The sequence below is a fragment of the Neospora caninum genome, chromosome IX (assembly GCF_000208865.1).
Source record: "Neospora caninum Liverpool complete genome, chromosome IX".
Lineage (NCBI taxonomy): Eukaryota > Apicomplexa > Conoidasida > Eucoccidiorida > Sarcocystidae > Neospora > Neospora caninum.
In genome coordinates this window covers 4,551,771-4,565,117 of record NC_018390.1, presented here as the reverse complement: position 1 = coordinate 4,565,117, position 13,347 = coordinate 4,551,771, and the positions used below count along the sequence as shown (strand labels likewise).

The following is a 13,347-nucleotide window of genomic DNA, read 5'->3' as shown; positions in this document are numbered from 1 at the left end:
CAGGCACACTTTACTGAGAGACACTACCTACACTGCACCGAAAGGCGCGTCCGAGGTTGGCCATTTGTGGGCACGGCAACCTGACAGACGCCTTGCAAATAGGGTTCCGTTTCAGTTCGAACGCAGAATCGAATTCACACGCTTGATGCATCGCTGCGGCCATCGCCCCCACGGGACACAGATGGATAGTCGGAGGTGAATTCTTGAGTGGTACGGAAGGCAGCCGACGCTAGCGCAACCAGAGTCGATATAGAACTTCTCGCACATCCGCTGTTCTGCGCGTGTGTGCTGGCGGGAAAACGGGGTTCACATGCTTAGGTCGGTCAGAGGAACGCCGACGAGTTGAAAATTCGCTAGGTCTGCCTTCTCTTTTTCCACAAGCGTTCGCAGGACGGCAAACGAATGAGACAGTTCGTAGCGCGTGACGAAAACGCCGTGTGCTCAGCTCCCGTGCTGGACGAAAAGCTGGATGACACTGCAAACTCAGGCTAGAAAAAGAAACGAGATATGGTGCCACGGTTTTTACCGGTCCGCGATTCTACGGATGGAAAGAATGCCGTTTTTTCTACACGACTGAGAAGGACTCAGCGTGTTCGCGCCAGATTGAGACGACGGCGGTACGACTAAAAACGGGTCGTCGTTGCTGCATTGAAACGGTGTGAGAGACGGGGCGAACACAGATCGGTCTTCAGTTTTGGCCAGCAAATGAGCGAGGAAAGACATCCATACAAAGAGACCTCAACTCCGTCAGGAGATATCTGCTTCTGCAGAGGACGAACTGGAGTTCCTTTTCCAGGCTTAGCGAAACGCACTGCGAGCGGTAGGCAGCCGTTTCCTGCTAGGGAAGCGAGCTTTTTTTCCGCGGTCATTAGCCAGTGTAACACTGAGAGCTGCAGTCAGAGTGTAAGGAAGAGCCGTACGTGTAGTCACCGCATTCTATCGGGCCACACACAACGTGGTCGAGGGCGGCTTGCATCATTCTCTTTCGTTTTCGGCTTCGGCAGCACCAAACGCTCACAACAACCAGCAACGTGAGGAGCAGACCGCCCGCTACCCCAGTAGCGATCAACGCAATAAGGTGCCAGTCCAATGTGGCAGTGGTTCCAGTTCCAGCACCTCCAGTAGCCATCTTGAACAGCGGGGAGGCAACACCCGCGACGAAAAGGCCTCGCGACGAAACAGACTACGCGTTTTCTTTCCTGGGATCCCAGTGGGGCACCGCCTGCCGCAAACCGGCCTGCTCGCGAGGTGTTGCGCGGAAAGGCCAACGCGCACAGTGCAAGAAAGCGGTGGCTGGAATATTCTTCTGAAGAACTTCTGCCTTCCCCGTCTTCTGCGAACGGAACTTAGGAGAGTTAGTAAGCAGATTTCTAACGCGGGGGCTTCTCCTGGGTCCACAGAAGCTGAATTTGCGGCAGGTTGTGTGCAAAAGTTTGTACAGAACTGCGAAGCTGCCAGAAGCTCCGTGGTGACAAAACAGACGCGCCTTGTACTCCACGTGGAGAGCCTGCGTACACCGCAGTTTCCCCTCGGCAGACCTGCAAAACGGGCGGCTCTGCTGATCCTGTTCCTGGACAGAGGGTTCTGACCCGTTCCTTGCCTTCGAATCCCCCCAACAGGGAGAGACCCGAGAACTTGACTGGTTGGCCGCTGTCACGGGCTCCTCGGGAGAAAGCGCCTCTGAAAGCGCCAGCCGCCTTGCCTTCGAGACGACGGACAAGTCTGGAGTGTGTATGGGGAGACGCAACGAGGCTTATGGCTTCCACAGGAAGGTGACAGTAACAATTCACGACTCAAATGTCTTTCCTGTGTCCCGGAGAATGCTTTAAGAAGCCGAGCTTACCATCGACGAACAGTTTTACTACCAGGAACCACTAGTTAACCGGTAAGGCCGGCGTTGGAAGAGATATCCACCGTTTGGCGGTTGCTGTATACGTGCTTACACGTACGCGAATACGAATGTGTCGGAAAGATTGCTGTTTTAAAGTGCACAAACCGCTTCTCCTGGCAGCACGGAGGGAACTGAGCTCTCGATTTCCGAAATCTCTCCAAGATCAAACTGGTATAGGGTAGAGAGCTACATCGTACTTTTCTCGACACCGGCCACACACTCTGGTACTGAAAAGAAGCAAAGCAGCAAGATACCTACACTGCGGCCCCCAAAACAAGGCAGACAAAAGTCCGTTGGTAGTGACTGCTCGAAGATGAAACCAGAAAGGCAGCAGGTCGAAGAATTACGAAGCTGTATTTGGAAATTGTCTGTCCAGATTCGCTTAGCGGCGCGTGCCTCAAAAAAGGGCAGTTTGGCCGGTCAGAAGGTACTGTCTTGCGGCCGGCGTTCCTTTTTCGGAGGTCCGTTTCTCGTGTAACTTTTTACACGGCGACACCGGCGCATGATCGCTACGTAGAAAAAGCTCTATGGTAAGAGAGCTATGCCGCGTACTCTTACTTCGGCCACGAGTGCCCAACACAAGAGTCAAGCAAAGTTAGCGTGTCGCAAAAACTTGTTTTTCAGCCCCGGAAAAGTACCGCTTCTGTGGCCAAAACGGGCGCGCCCCTCCAGCCTCGACGAAGAGGGGCCCCTCTCGAACTCCCCCCTTCAGAAAATGCGTCCTAACTCGAAACTTGGACGTTTTCGATGGAAAAAATAACTGCGGGTGTTCTCTTCTGTCCGCTGTAGCACGCCAGGAGAGGGAGGTGGTACGGTTGACTCCCAGAACCTAGCCGGAACATCGCGCGATCGCCGCTTTGACGATAGGTACGAGATCTTGCAGAACAAATTAGACAGAGATCCGACGTCGAAGCGAGGGTCCAGAGAGCTACTGATAGAGGAGGCCTTGTACCCTGCTGGCGAAGTAAACGGAAGACTCTTTGTTTAAACGGAAAACCCTTTAACGTCAAAACCTTTGTCATCAAAGCCACGAGACCAAACTACTCAGCAATTTGCTCATAGAGCACAGTTGCCCCTTGCTTTTCAGTGCTTAAAAAAGAAGTACGGGGGCCGGGGCAAGAAGAAAGAGAACGACCTTGTGAGGCAACATCCGCTCCAACAGCTGGACAACGGCACTGGAACACAAAGAAACGGGAAGCGAATGCACCGGACGCTTTTGCACGGCGACACGATTGATCTGCAACTAAGCTGTCAATTCGCTGCTTTCATGGCCAGTGAACCAAGGGAGTCTCTTGTGTCCTGTAGTTCTCCAGACGAGTATTCAGAGGCTTGATCTGCGAGATGCTTCGTTCGTCGTACCACGTTGATAGCACGATTTGTCACGAGCTGAATTCGACGGGGTGAATCAACTCCTCATAGGAAGGGGCATGTGTGCCAGTTCGTCTGCCCTCGCTTGGCGGTCCTGTCTATTCCCAAGGAAACGACCGATTCCACGGAAACAGGAGAAAAGAATGTCCACGTCGGCAAGAGTTCTGGGTATTTTGTGCCCCAGGATAACACAGTATGCTGACGGAAAGAGGGGGCGCGGCGTGAACAGGAATAAATATCAATACCCGAACGCAAAATGTTTCACTCGAAAAAATTCCGGAGAGTTTCCTCGGAGGCGTGACGTGCGAGGACACTTCCGCATGCGACAACGGCACACCTTACTCCGGAAGCCTGGTAGAGCTCAATGGAAGTGCTGCTGAGATAATATCTCTGGCAGATCTTCGCTTTGTTTTTAAGAATCTGATTGTACCTTTCCTGTGTCTACTATCACATGGCTTGTCGAACGACGGAGCGTTCGTCTCGAGTTCTCTTCGTCCTATCCTTCCACCTCTTTCTACGTGGGTTCCTCCTCTCTATCCTCCCTGGAAGTGTCTTTCCTGCATCTCTACCGCGTGTTCTCCCTTTTGCATGTGGATTCGTGCCTTCCATGGCTCAAAAATCGTGTAGTCACAAGATGCGGCGCAACCGGTCTTCAGCCTAAGAGGGGAAGAAGCCCATCCCGGGGCTCAGCTTTCCGCACTGGCGTCCTGTAGCGCATTAAGGACAGTCCCTCACCAATGGTGTTGCCTTCTTTCGTTTTCCCTTTCTCTCTGTTTCAGCCAAGTTTTCTTTCTTTTCACTCCGCTTCATTCTTTCCCCTTGCTCATGTATGCCTTGCTACCCTGTTCAGCCTCCACATTACATGCACTATACAAAATAGCAAACGCTGCACATGTATTCAGTAGATACACATATATGCATATATATGCATATCTCAGTGTACACATCGATGACCTGTGCTCGGGTCAGGTGCTCCCGTTTCGGAATGCGGGCACATACACACTCATGCTTCCCGCTACGGGGCTCAACGAAACTCAACCCTTCTTTTCACTTTCTTTCCGTTGGGTCCTGTTGAGTCTCAAGAGGCACAACTTCCTTTTTTGAGCGCACCTTTTTTCATCTCCGAAGTGCATCTTCCTTTGAGTTTGTCCGGTCTCCACAAAATTTCGTCATCGTGCGCGTTTTTTCTCCGGCACCTGCCGCGACGCTGTTGGGTATCTGCCCCAGGCGAGGCGCTTTGCTAGCCTGAGTTCGGCGGAAAGCGCACAGCCCACCCGACTCCTTTCCCGCTTCCTCTCTTCTCTTGCAGGAAAGCGCCAGCCACGCCTTGCAGAAGTATCTAATGCGTGCGTTTCCGCGAACCACCGTAAAAAAGCCACATTCGACGCAGTGTGCCTGTTGGAGAGAGTGTGCGCATGCATGCAGCGACAGAGACGGTGCTTTGCCACGGCCGCAGCCCCCTCACCCTGTCCTGTTCCCGTCCTCAACGCTACGTTTTTCCTTCTTTTTCACGAAAGCCTCCTTCAGAAGAACAGGACACTGTTCGAGGTTTTCGGGGCATGCGAGGCGATTTTCCAGGCGTGACCCGCGTGTCAGTTGCACGCTGCCAGTACCGCCTTGCGCGAGTGTACGTACAGCTCGGCGTTGTTGCCCTTAACCTTAGTCGATCGCCTGCTGGAATCTTCGCCGTTTTAGCCTTTTTCACTTGATTCCGTTCAGCACGCTCTTTTTCTCTTTTCTATCTGTCTCTTCCGGAGCTCCAGCACTCCGTTTTCCCCCGTGAAACCCACCAAGTTTGCGCGTCTTTTTCAAAATGCCCTCTCAACTTAAGAGAGAAGCCGGGGTACGTCGTCCGCGAGGATCCGGGGAATGAAAGACACGAAATGCACCATGGAAAGAGAATGCGCCGTCGCCCCCTGCACCCGAAGTCGTTCATTTCTTTGTCTAGGGAAGACGACGCTGTGGAAAACCAAGGAAACCAGGCGTTCGGAAAGACCGTGGTTGCGGCTCGTGCGGCGGTTGTGTCTGCGATTCCTGTGTCTTGCCCGACAAGAAAAGCAACAGAGCAGACGTCAACTCTACTAAGCTCCTAGATAGCGAGGTTCTCTACTGAGAACCCACCGCATATCCTTGTCACCGACAGCGCGCGCGGAAAGGGCTCTCAAGTTGCAGACAAACGTAGAACAGTCGGTGGATATACACTGCTCAATCACCCGTAACAATAACATATGGGGTGACGCCACGCACGGGGAAGGGGGGGCGGGTGGACAGAACGTGAGGTGCATGTGTTGCGTGGGTGCGTAGAAGCAAGATGCACTGATCAGACGCGTCCACCTTTTTCTTCTTCTATCAGAGGCCAGGTCGATATCCATACTCAACAACGCCCCACAGACATCTATCTTTGTTGAGTCAAGCGTAGCTAACGAATTACACGAGCACAAGGTCTTATGTGCTTGGCTGGATTGTTTGGCGTTGTTGCTTTGCTGTTCAAGGAAGAAGAGATGGCCGAGGCCACCACGGCTTCTGGCTCTGCGAACGACTCGGCCCCGGCGGCTCCCAAGACGAAGGAAGACGCCGTAAAGGAAGAGGACGTGCAAGAAGAGGAGGAAGAAGACGAAGGCGAAGAAGGCGGAGCTGCGGCTGGAGACAAGAAAAAGAAGAAAAAGAAAAAGAAGAAGGCATCTGCTTCTGCCGCAGGAGAAAAGGGGGCGAACGTCTGCCCACCCGGACCCGCGGCGGTCGCTGCCGCTAAGAAACAATCAGAGGAGAACACGGCAGTCCTGCGCCGCCTGAAAGAGTGGACTTCTTTCCCCGAAAAACAGACATGGCCTCCGACAAAGCCCATGCATGAAGTCTTCTCCGACGGCTTGTATCCTCCAGGTGCGTCTTTGGAACAACAGTTCACTGGTGTCACCACCTTGTGTTTCGGGGATTCCGTGGGAAGCTCTGGGTGTACGGACACCGGTATGGGAAAGGCATCCGAGCGTGCCTGAATTGCAGAGTGTTGAGTCAGCGAAGGAACCCCTACGAAAGACGGTTCTGCTGTATCTCGCAACAGGTACTTCGACAGGAGACATCGGAGTAGTGCCGAAGCCTCCGCGCGGGATGTATCTGCACCTCACTATGGGGTGTATGTACACCCAAGTAAGCAGGGTATGTGTGCCCGATGTCGCTGAGTGTCGGTGCCAGTGTTTCTCGTGGCTCTGCGCCGTAAAGAGCCAGTTCGCGTGAAGAAACGCAGTGCCCATGCGCATGATTGAGTCTGGGTGATCTTCTCATTTGTTCAGGCGAAGTCCGAGAAACCAAACGGAGGACTGCGGCGGAAGACCGCGAGGCAGTGCGCTTGGAAGCTGTCGACATCCAAGCCATCCGCCAGGCCGCCGAGTGTCATCGTCAGGTACGCCTCTAGCTATGTGCCTGTGTTCCGTCTCTCCGTTCTCCTCTCAACATAATTATACTCTCTACATAAATATACATGTCGGTATCCCCTTCCACACATATAGATAGATATAGGCATGCATGCATGCAGGTAGGCACCTGCAGATTCGTGGACAGGGGTGAGAGATAGCTCGCTTTTGGAGGCTGTTTGCCATCCCAGCTCTCTGACGGAAGGCAGTACGTGGCTGCCAAGTCCCCTGTGCCGCTTCTTCTCGATACTGTTTGCATGTCTTGGTTTTTCCACATTTCCATCGACTGTGTGCATCCATCCTGGTTGTTCTCGTTCTCGCGCTGGCGGTGCAGGTAATCTCCTATAACCGTACCAGGCTCATTTCGCTCCGTCTGCTCACAGAGTGCTTTCCAGGGTAGAGTCAGATTCAGACTGGAAAAGCAACAGAGCTCCTCAGTTTCTGGTTTCCGTTTGCGAGAGAAGCCCGAACGATGTCCGGCGTCTGTGTCTCTCCGCCTCTTTTTCGTGGTTCCTGCCCGCGCGCGGGTTTCAGGTTCGGCGGTATATCCAGGGCATTGCGCGACCTGGAATAAAGTTGATAGACTTGTGCCAGTCTCTGGAGGCGAAGTCAAAGGAACTGATTGCTGCGCATAAGCTGGACCGAGGCTGGGGATTTCCCACGGGTTGCTCCCTCAACCACTGCGCAGCTCACTATACACCGAATCCTGGAGACAACCGGGTGTTTGAGCAAGGTGCGTTTGCTCATGCAGAGGAAGCTAGCGCGGAGGAGATTAATAGTTCATTGACACGTTGATGACATAAAAATACTAACAAACCACCGGGTCGCGTTCGAGCTGCCGGCCAAAGAACCTCAAAGACCTCCAGTGACGTCGGGAATGGAAAACGCAGCTGTCTGCTTGTCGCCGGCGCTGTTCTCACATGAAAAGGCCAATGTTTCAGAAAGCAGAGACGTGAAGAGGCGAAAGGCAAACGAACAAAGGAGCGCGAGAGTCAGAGCGAATGAAAGAAGCGACAGCTCTCTCACCGCAGAGAAGGCAGACAGGAGAAGAGCGGCCAGCCGAGGCTGAGAAAAAGAGGGATGGAATGCCGCGGGACCGGGCGAGATCTGAAGCGAGCCACAAAAAAGAACACGGAGGGACGAAGGCGATCCATCAAACGGAAGTCTTCGTTCTTCCCAGCGGGCATGTCTCCGGGAGGGTGGGTGGTGTATGTACGCCGCAGAGATTCTCGGGTGGGGGGGAGGCGCCGGGGGGGATCCAGGCGCGAGGGTGGAGACTGAAAAGAGAAACGGGTCGTGCGGCGTTGCTTCTCTTGCTTTTGGTGCTTCCGCTTTAGGTGCGGAACCGAATCGAAGGCGAGCCAGGTGACGTACACCGAACGGCGGTCCCTGTGCTGCGTTTCCTTTTTGTAGGCGACATTTGCAAGTTGGATTTCGGCGTACAGGTTGGCGGCCGGATTATCGACTGCGCGTTCTCGATTGCCTTCGACGAGAAATTCGACAATCTCATTCAAGCAACGCAGGTCCGGTCTTTGGCTTCGTTCGCATCTTTCTCGCTTCTCTCGTCGTCTCGCACTCTCTCTTTCTTCTCTGCAGTTGCGCCTCTCCTCAAGAATTCCGTCCTCAATAACCGTGCACTCTAGGCGTTCCAGTCGGCGTTTCTCCTTTCAGACTTTCACTTTTTCTACCGAGATTTTTTGTTTTGCGGAACGGCATGCCATCGCCGCTGGTGGACAAGAAGCTGTCGCATTTTGCGCGTGGTTCTGAAGCGTATCTCTCTTGCGTGCATGTTGAAGTGTATCTCTTGCGTGCATGTTTGCCGCTCTCCCGGTGTAGAAAGAAACACTTCAGGAGTGTGCGGCGCCTTCTGGAGCATTCCTGTGCGTCTTTTCGTTTCGACACTTTCTCTCTCCCCAGCGCGCTCGTGTGTTGTCTTCGATCACTGTTCCAGGATGGAACAAACGTTGGTATTTCTCACGCCGGCGCAGATGCGCGCCTCTCCGAGATTGGCGGCTACATCCAAGAAGCGATCGAAAGCTATGAAATGGAGATTGACGGCAAGATGGTCCCAATCAAATCCATTCGCAACCTCACAGGACACTCCATCGACCTCTACAGAATCCATGCTGGTGAGGAAAAAGGCAAGGCCAACGCGGGGCCCCGTTTTCCCGCTCTTGTTTGCGCCGTATGGTCCGTAGATACAGCGGCATGCACTTGTGCATTCATACACAAGCTTCCGCATATATAAAAATAAAATATATCTTTATATGTAAATGTAGATGTATATACGTGTATAGATGTAGATCGTCATGTGCTTGGATGTGTGTGTGTGGACAAAACCGAGAGATTCACGCCTCGGAGCTCAGTTCCGTACAGCGACGTATCCACATGCATGCGTTCACATATTGCTTTGTGTCATCTCTGTCTCTTGCTCGTCTTTTCTACACACAAGACACCCATTTACTCCTATATATATATGTATGTACATGCATATATATAGGTATGTGCACATAGGTGTAGGTATCTATGTGTATGGGAGAGAGGGGTGAATGTGTGGTGTTTTTTCTTTTTAGGAAAGTCTGTTCCGATTGTAAAGACGCCGGGTGCGCAGACGAGCAACGCTCCTTCGAACATCATGGAGGAAGGCGAAGTTTACGCGATTGAAACGTTTGCTTCGACTGGTCGCGGCCAAGTGTCCGAGGAGGGGGATTGCTCGCACTACATGAAAGACGCCCACGCGCAGTTTGCAGCCTTGCGTCTGAAGAGTGCGAAAGACCTCCTCAAAGCGATTGACCAAGTAGGCGCCGAAGTGGAATAACCTTAATGGAGTAGGATATTGAAATCCAACACTGTTGGCTGTCTCAAGCAGGGTCCAGCGGGGTGGTGTACAGCAATCATAAAGAACTTGGTTGTCTGCATCTCATAACTGGAGTAAAACGCCGCCCGAGGCGCCGTCGAATCCCACGCGGCTCGTGCACCGCACGGCCTTCCGCCACTCTGTTTGTGCATGCGCACTGAGGCAACATGTTTATCGATGTGCACACAGGTCTCTCTCTGTAAACATATATATAGATATATGTGCACATACACACGCAAATACGTATATATGTATATATATATATGTGTGTATGTATATATGTATGTACATTTGTGGATAAAGAGAGAGTTGCGGAACACACCCGAGAGTCCCCACCTGCTTCCGCGCCACTGCGTTGTGCAGCTCTGTGTAAATGTGGACGCAGAGGCTGTTTTGTTTTGACGTGGCGTTCTGTGTCGTCTCTTTTGACAGAATTTCGGAACGTTGGCGTTCTGTCGGCGATGGCTTGAGGACCTCGGCTGTACGCACCATCTCCTCGCTCTGAAGCAACTCGTGGAAAAACAGATCGTGTGTCCCTATCCGCCGCTCAGCGACGTCAGAGGCTCTTTCACTTCCCAGATGGAACACACCGTCTTCATCGGTCGCCAGTCTGTGGAGGTTGTGTCGCGAGGAGACGATTTCTGAAACTCTCCACGCCTCGGATTTGAAACACAGGCGACAGGAAGAAAACGCATAGACGTCCTCCTTGACGCCTTTCTGCGTCCTGGCGGTGTCGCGCGCGGACTGCGGAAACCCCTGAAGATTTTGGAAAACGTCGCAAGTCGCAGCCTTTCTTTCAAGCGCACTGCGGAGCTTGCATCGACTGCAAAGAAGTCCTCTTCTCGCGTGCGAACGGAACAAGGCAAGAGAGAAAACGGGAGAGGCCAGGGATCTCCCTCCCTAAGACGTGCTTCCCCACATCTTCAGGAACGTGTGCGCCTTCGGCCCGCGGCACTTTTCCTAGACGCGTATATATGCCCAGAGCTCTCGCTTCCGCTCAAATCGTTTCCGAATATGCCTATGTATACATGTGGAAAGGGATGTACATCCAAATACGCTACATATATAGATGTATATGATTATGGAGGTTTATGAGTAGGTGAAGATGCGAGTATGTCTTTAGAATTTAACGAGTACCTTGGGGGCGGTGTGTACGAGAAGAGCGTTGCTGAGGCAGGCGGGAAGAGCAAGTCGAGAGGAGTTCCAGTGCAGTTTCCTCTCGCGTGTTAAGAGAGGGGCGGATTTTTGGTGGGGACGCTCTTCATTTGATTTGTCTGCCTTGTCGAGCGTTGGACACCTTGGCTACGGCTTTCAACAACTGCGGCCTCTGCCACACAAGGAAAGGCGTCTGTGACAATCTCACGTTGCCTGCGGTAGACGCTCCTCTCCCTCCTGCCTAGAATGCACCCGCCGCCCGAATACGTTGCGAAGCGGAATACACAGGCATATATATATATATATATATATGTATATGTATATATATATATATATATATATATGCCGACAGGTATATATGGATATACATATCTTTTTGGTACGGAGGCGAGTATAGGTAAAAAATACAGATGCGTACATGTCTCTCGATATATAAAGCGCGTTTGCATACGTCGATGCATGCTTCCTATGCATGCCTCTAGTAGACGCTCCAAATAAAAGATACTGAGTCGGGACACTCCCATTCTAAAGAGGTCTGCGCGCCTCTCGCATGACCACACAAATGCATGCACAGGCGTTTGTGCGTGCAGTGCGTTTGAAAAAGTCCCTGCTGTCGTCTGTCGCATCCGGGGGTGCCGAAAGCCTCGAGAGCCCACCGGCGGTCCATCCGTCTGAGCAGAGCGACGAAAGTTCCTGTAATTCTCGCCGAGATTCGCAATTTATTTTTCTCGGCTTGCTTCTCTGGCCTCTCTGAGCTTCAAAACTTCGTTCAACGGGCGCGTGTGCTGGGGCAGCCAGTCTTGGTGGCAAGCGGCCTTGATGTACCAAATTAAGTCGACGCGATCCTGAAGAAAGCGACAGAAAAAACCCGAGTTCTGAGAAGATAGAGCTATCCCACTCTCCTCTCATACAAGCGACTGGCAGTGCAAGCTATTCACATACATTTATATAAATATCTATGTACTTTATTCTACGATATCTCTCCATGTACTTTATTCGACGATATCTCTCCATGTAGGTGTATATATATAGATATATTGATGAGCAGCATATGTGTATGTGCAGAAAGCTTCGGAATGCATGCTGGGGATTTGCTGGGGTCATTGCCGTGCCACGAAGGAGAGACGCGGTGAAGAGTTGAAGAGAGTGCTCAAACACGGGGCGACACCAGGAGGCTGTCCCGTGGAGACGCGCCGCGCAGGCCAGCCAAAACCGGCTCTGACTCCCGCACAGTGTCTGGAGGCATGGCAGGTCGAGGGAAAACGAATGCGCTTGGGTGTGCAGGCTACCAGGAGGGCCATGTGGAGATGGATAGAACGAGCGAAAAAGCGAGAAGAAAGAGACAGAGGCGGGGAAAGAAGAGAGGAAGACTTCACCTGCCACTCGCTGAGGCCCCTAAAGTTCATGCTGATGGCGTGCTCTGCAAAGGCGCGAGGATTCTTCAGGTACCGCATGAGCGTGAGGTCTGGAGAAAACACAGGCGGCGGCGCCACAGTTGACAAAGAGAAACGGGAAAGAAACGGCGAGAAAGAGACGGAGAGAGGAGGGAGAGAGGAACCAAAAGAACGTGCAGCAGAGAGAGAACAAGAGACACAGAGGAAAGAGGGAGAGACATCGGAGGGAAACGACAAAGGCAAAAAAGAAGCAGCGCGGGGGAAGCGAAGGGGGGTTACGGGCATAAGGGAGAAACCCGGGGGTTTTGTGGGGTAAGTGGAGAAGATGAAGCGTTCGGCCGTCGAAAGTGTTCCTGATTCGAGTCACCTGTCCAAACGACGCCGCTTTCTTTCATGGTGGAGGAGGAAGGCAGCAGCGAGTTCCGAGGCTGCGCGCCTGCAGTTCTTCCATATAAGCCGTACAGAGACGGACCCAGCTGAGAACGCGGAAGAAAAAGTTTTTTTCCATCAGCAACAAAAAGGGTGACGTCCATCCCAGTCCCCCAACGCAACAGATAGACCTTATATAGGCGTACCTTCAGATCGTATTGATACATACATACGCATATGCGTAGACAAGTATGTATCTATACATATACATATGAAATATGAATGGACGGAGATGCATTTATGTGTAAGTATGTTTACACACGCATCTACACATATGTGTGGCTGTACGTGGACTAATACTTGTTTGCGCGTGGTCCTTACGAGAGTGCATCCTGAAGCTTGGATGTTGTATTGGTTGATACAATGGCACTGGGCACAGTGCTTTTTGAAGAGGAGCCTTCCTCGCTCGACATCTCCCTCGGGAAGCACAAAATCGTCAGGGACATCGTCTCCGAACGCGCGCATTTGGTTTTGCTTGCTGGAAAAGGCGCCGATTTCGCCGGAGTTAGGCGGCATTGCGGAGAAGAGAGAGAAACGAGAGAAGAGAGAAAAGAGAGAGAAGGAAGAGAGACGAGGCACGCGGAGGCAAGAGCGGAAGGCAAACGCTGGAACCCTGCATAGCGAGAGGAGAGAAGAGACGAAGCAGACGAAGCATGGCCAGAGCAGGAAGGAAAAAGAGAATCGGAAAAGAACACAGCCGAGAGAGAGGGAGAAGGACGAGAAAGAAAGAGAGAAGGACGAGAAAGAAAGAGAGAAGGACGAGAAAGAGAGAGAGAAGGACGAGAAAGAGAGAGAGAAGGACGAGAGAGAGAGAGAAGGACGAGAGAGAGAGAGAAGGACGAGAGA

At 52.3% G+C, this 13,347-nt stretch overlaps 1 protein-coding gene across 1 annotated transcript; it reads left to right on the top strand.

Annotated features, from left to right (window-relative positions):
• Positions 1 to 5,072: 5,072 nt before the first annotated feature.
• Positions 5,073 to 10,168, top strand: NCLIV_043950 (hypothetical protein; the record flags this gene model as incomplete). Its single annotated transcript, XM_003881314.1, has 8 exons — positions 5,073 to 5,102; positions 5,752 to 6,139; positions 6,547 to 6,656; positions 7,201 to 7,399; positions 8,080 to 8,189; positions 8,618 to 8,795; positions 9,240 to 9,463; positions 9,956 to 10,168. 8 exons carry the CDS (start codon positions 5,073 to 5,075, stop codon positions 10,166 to 10,168), a joined length of 1,452 nt encoding a protein of 483 aa, XP_003881363.1.
• Between the last annotated feature and the right edge of the window lie 3,179 nt (positions 10,169 to 13,347).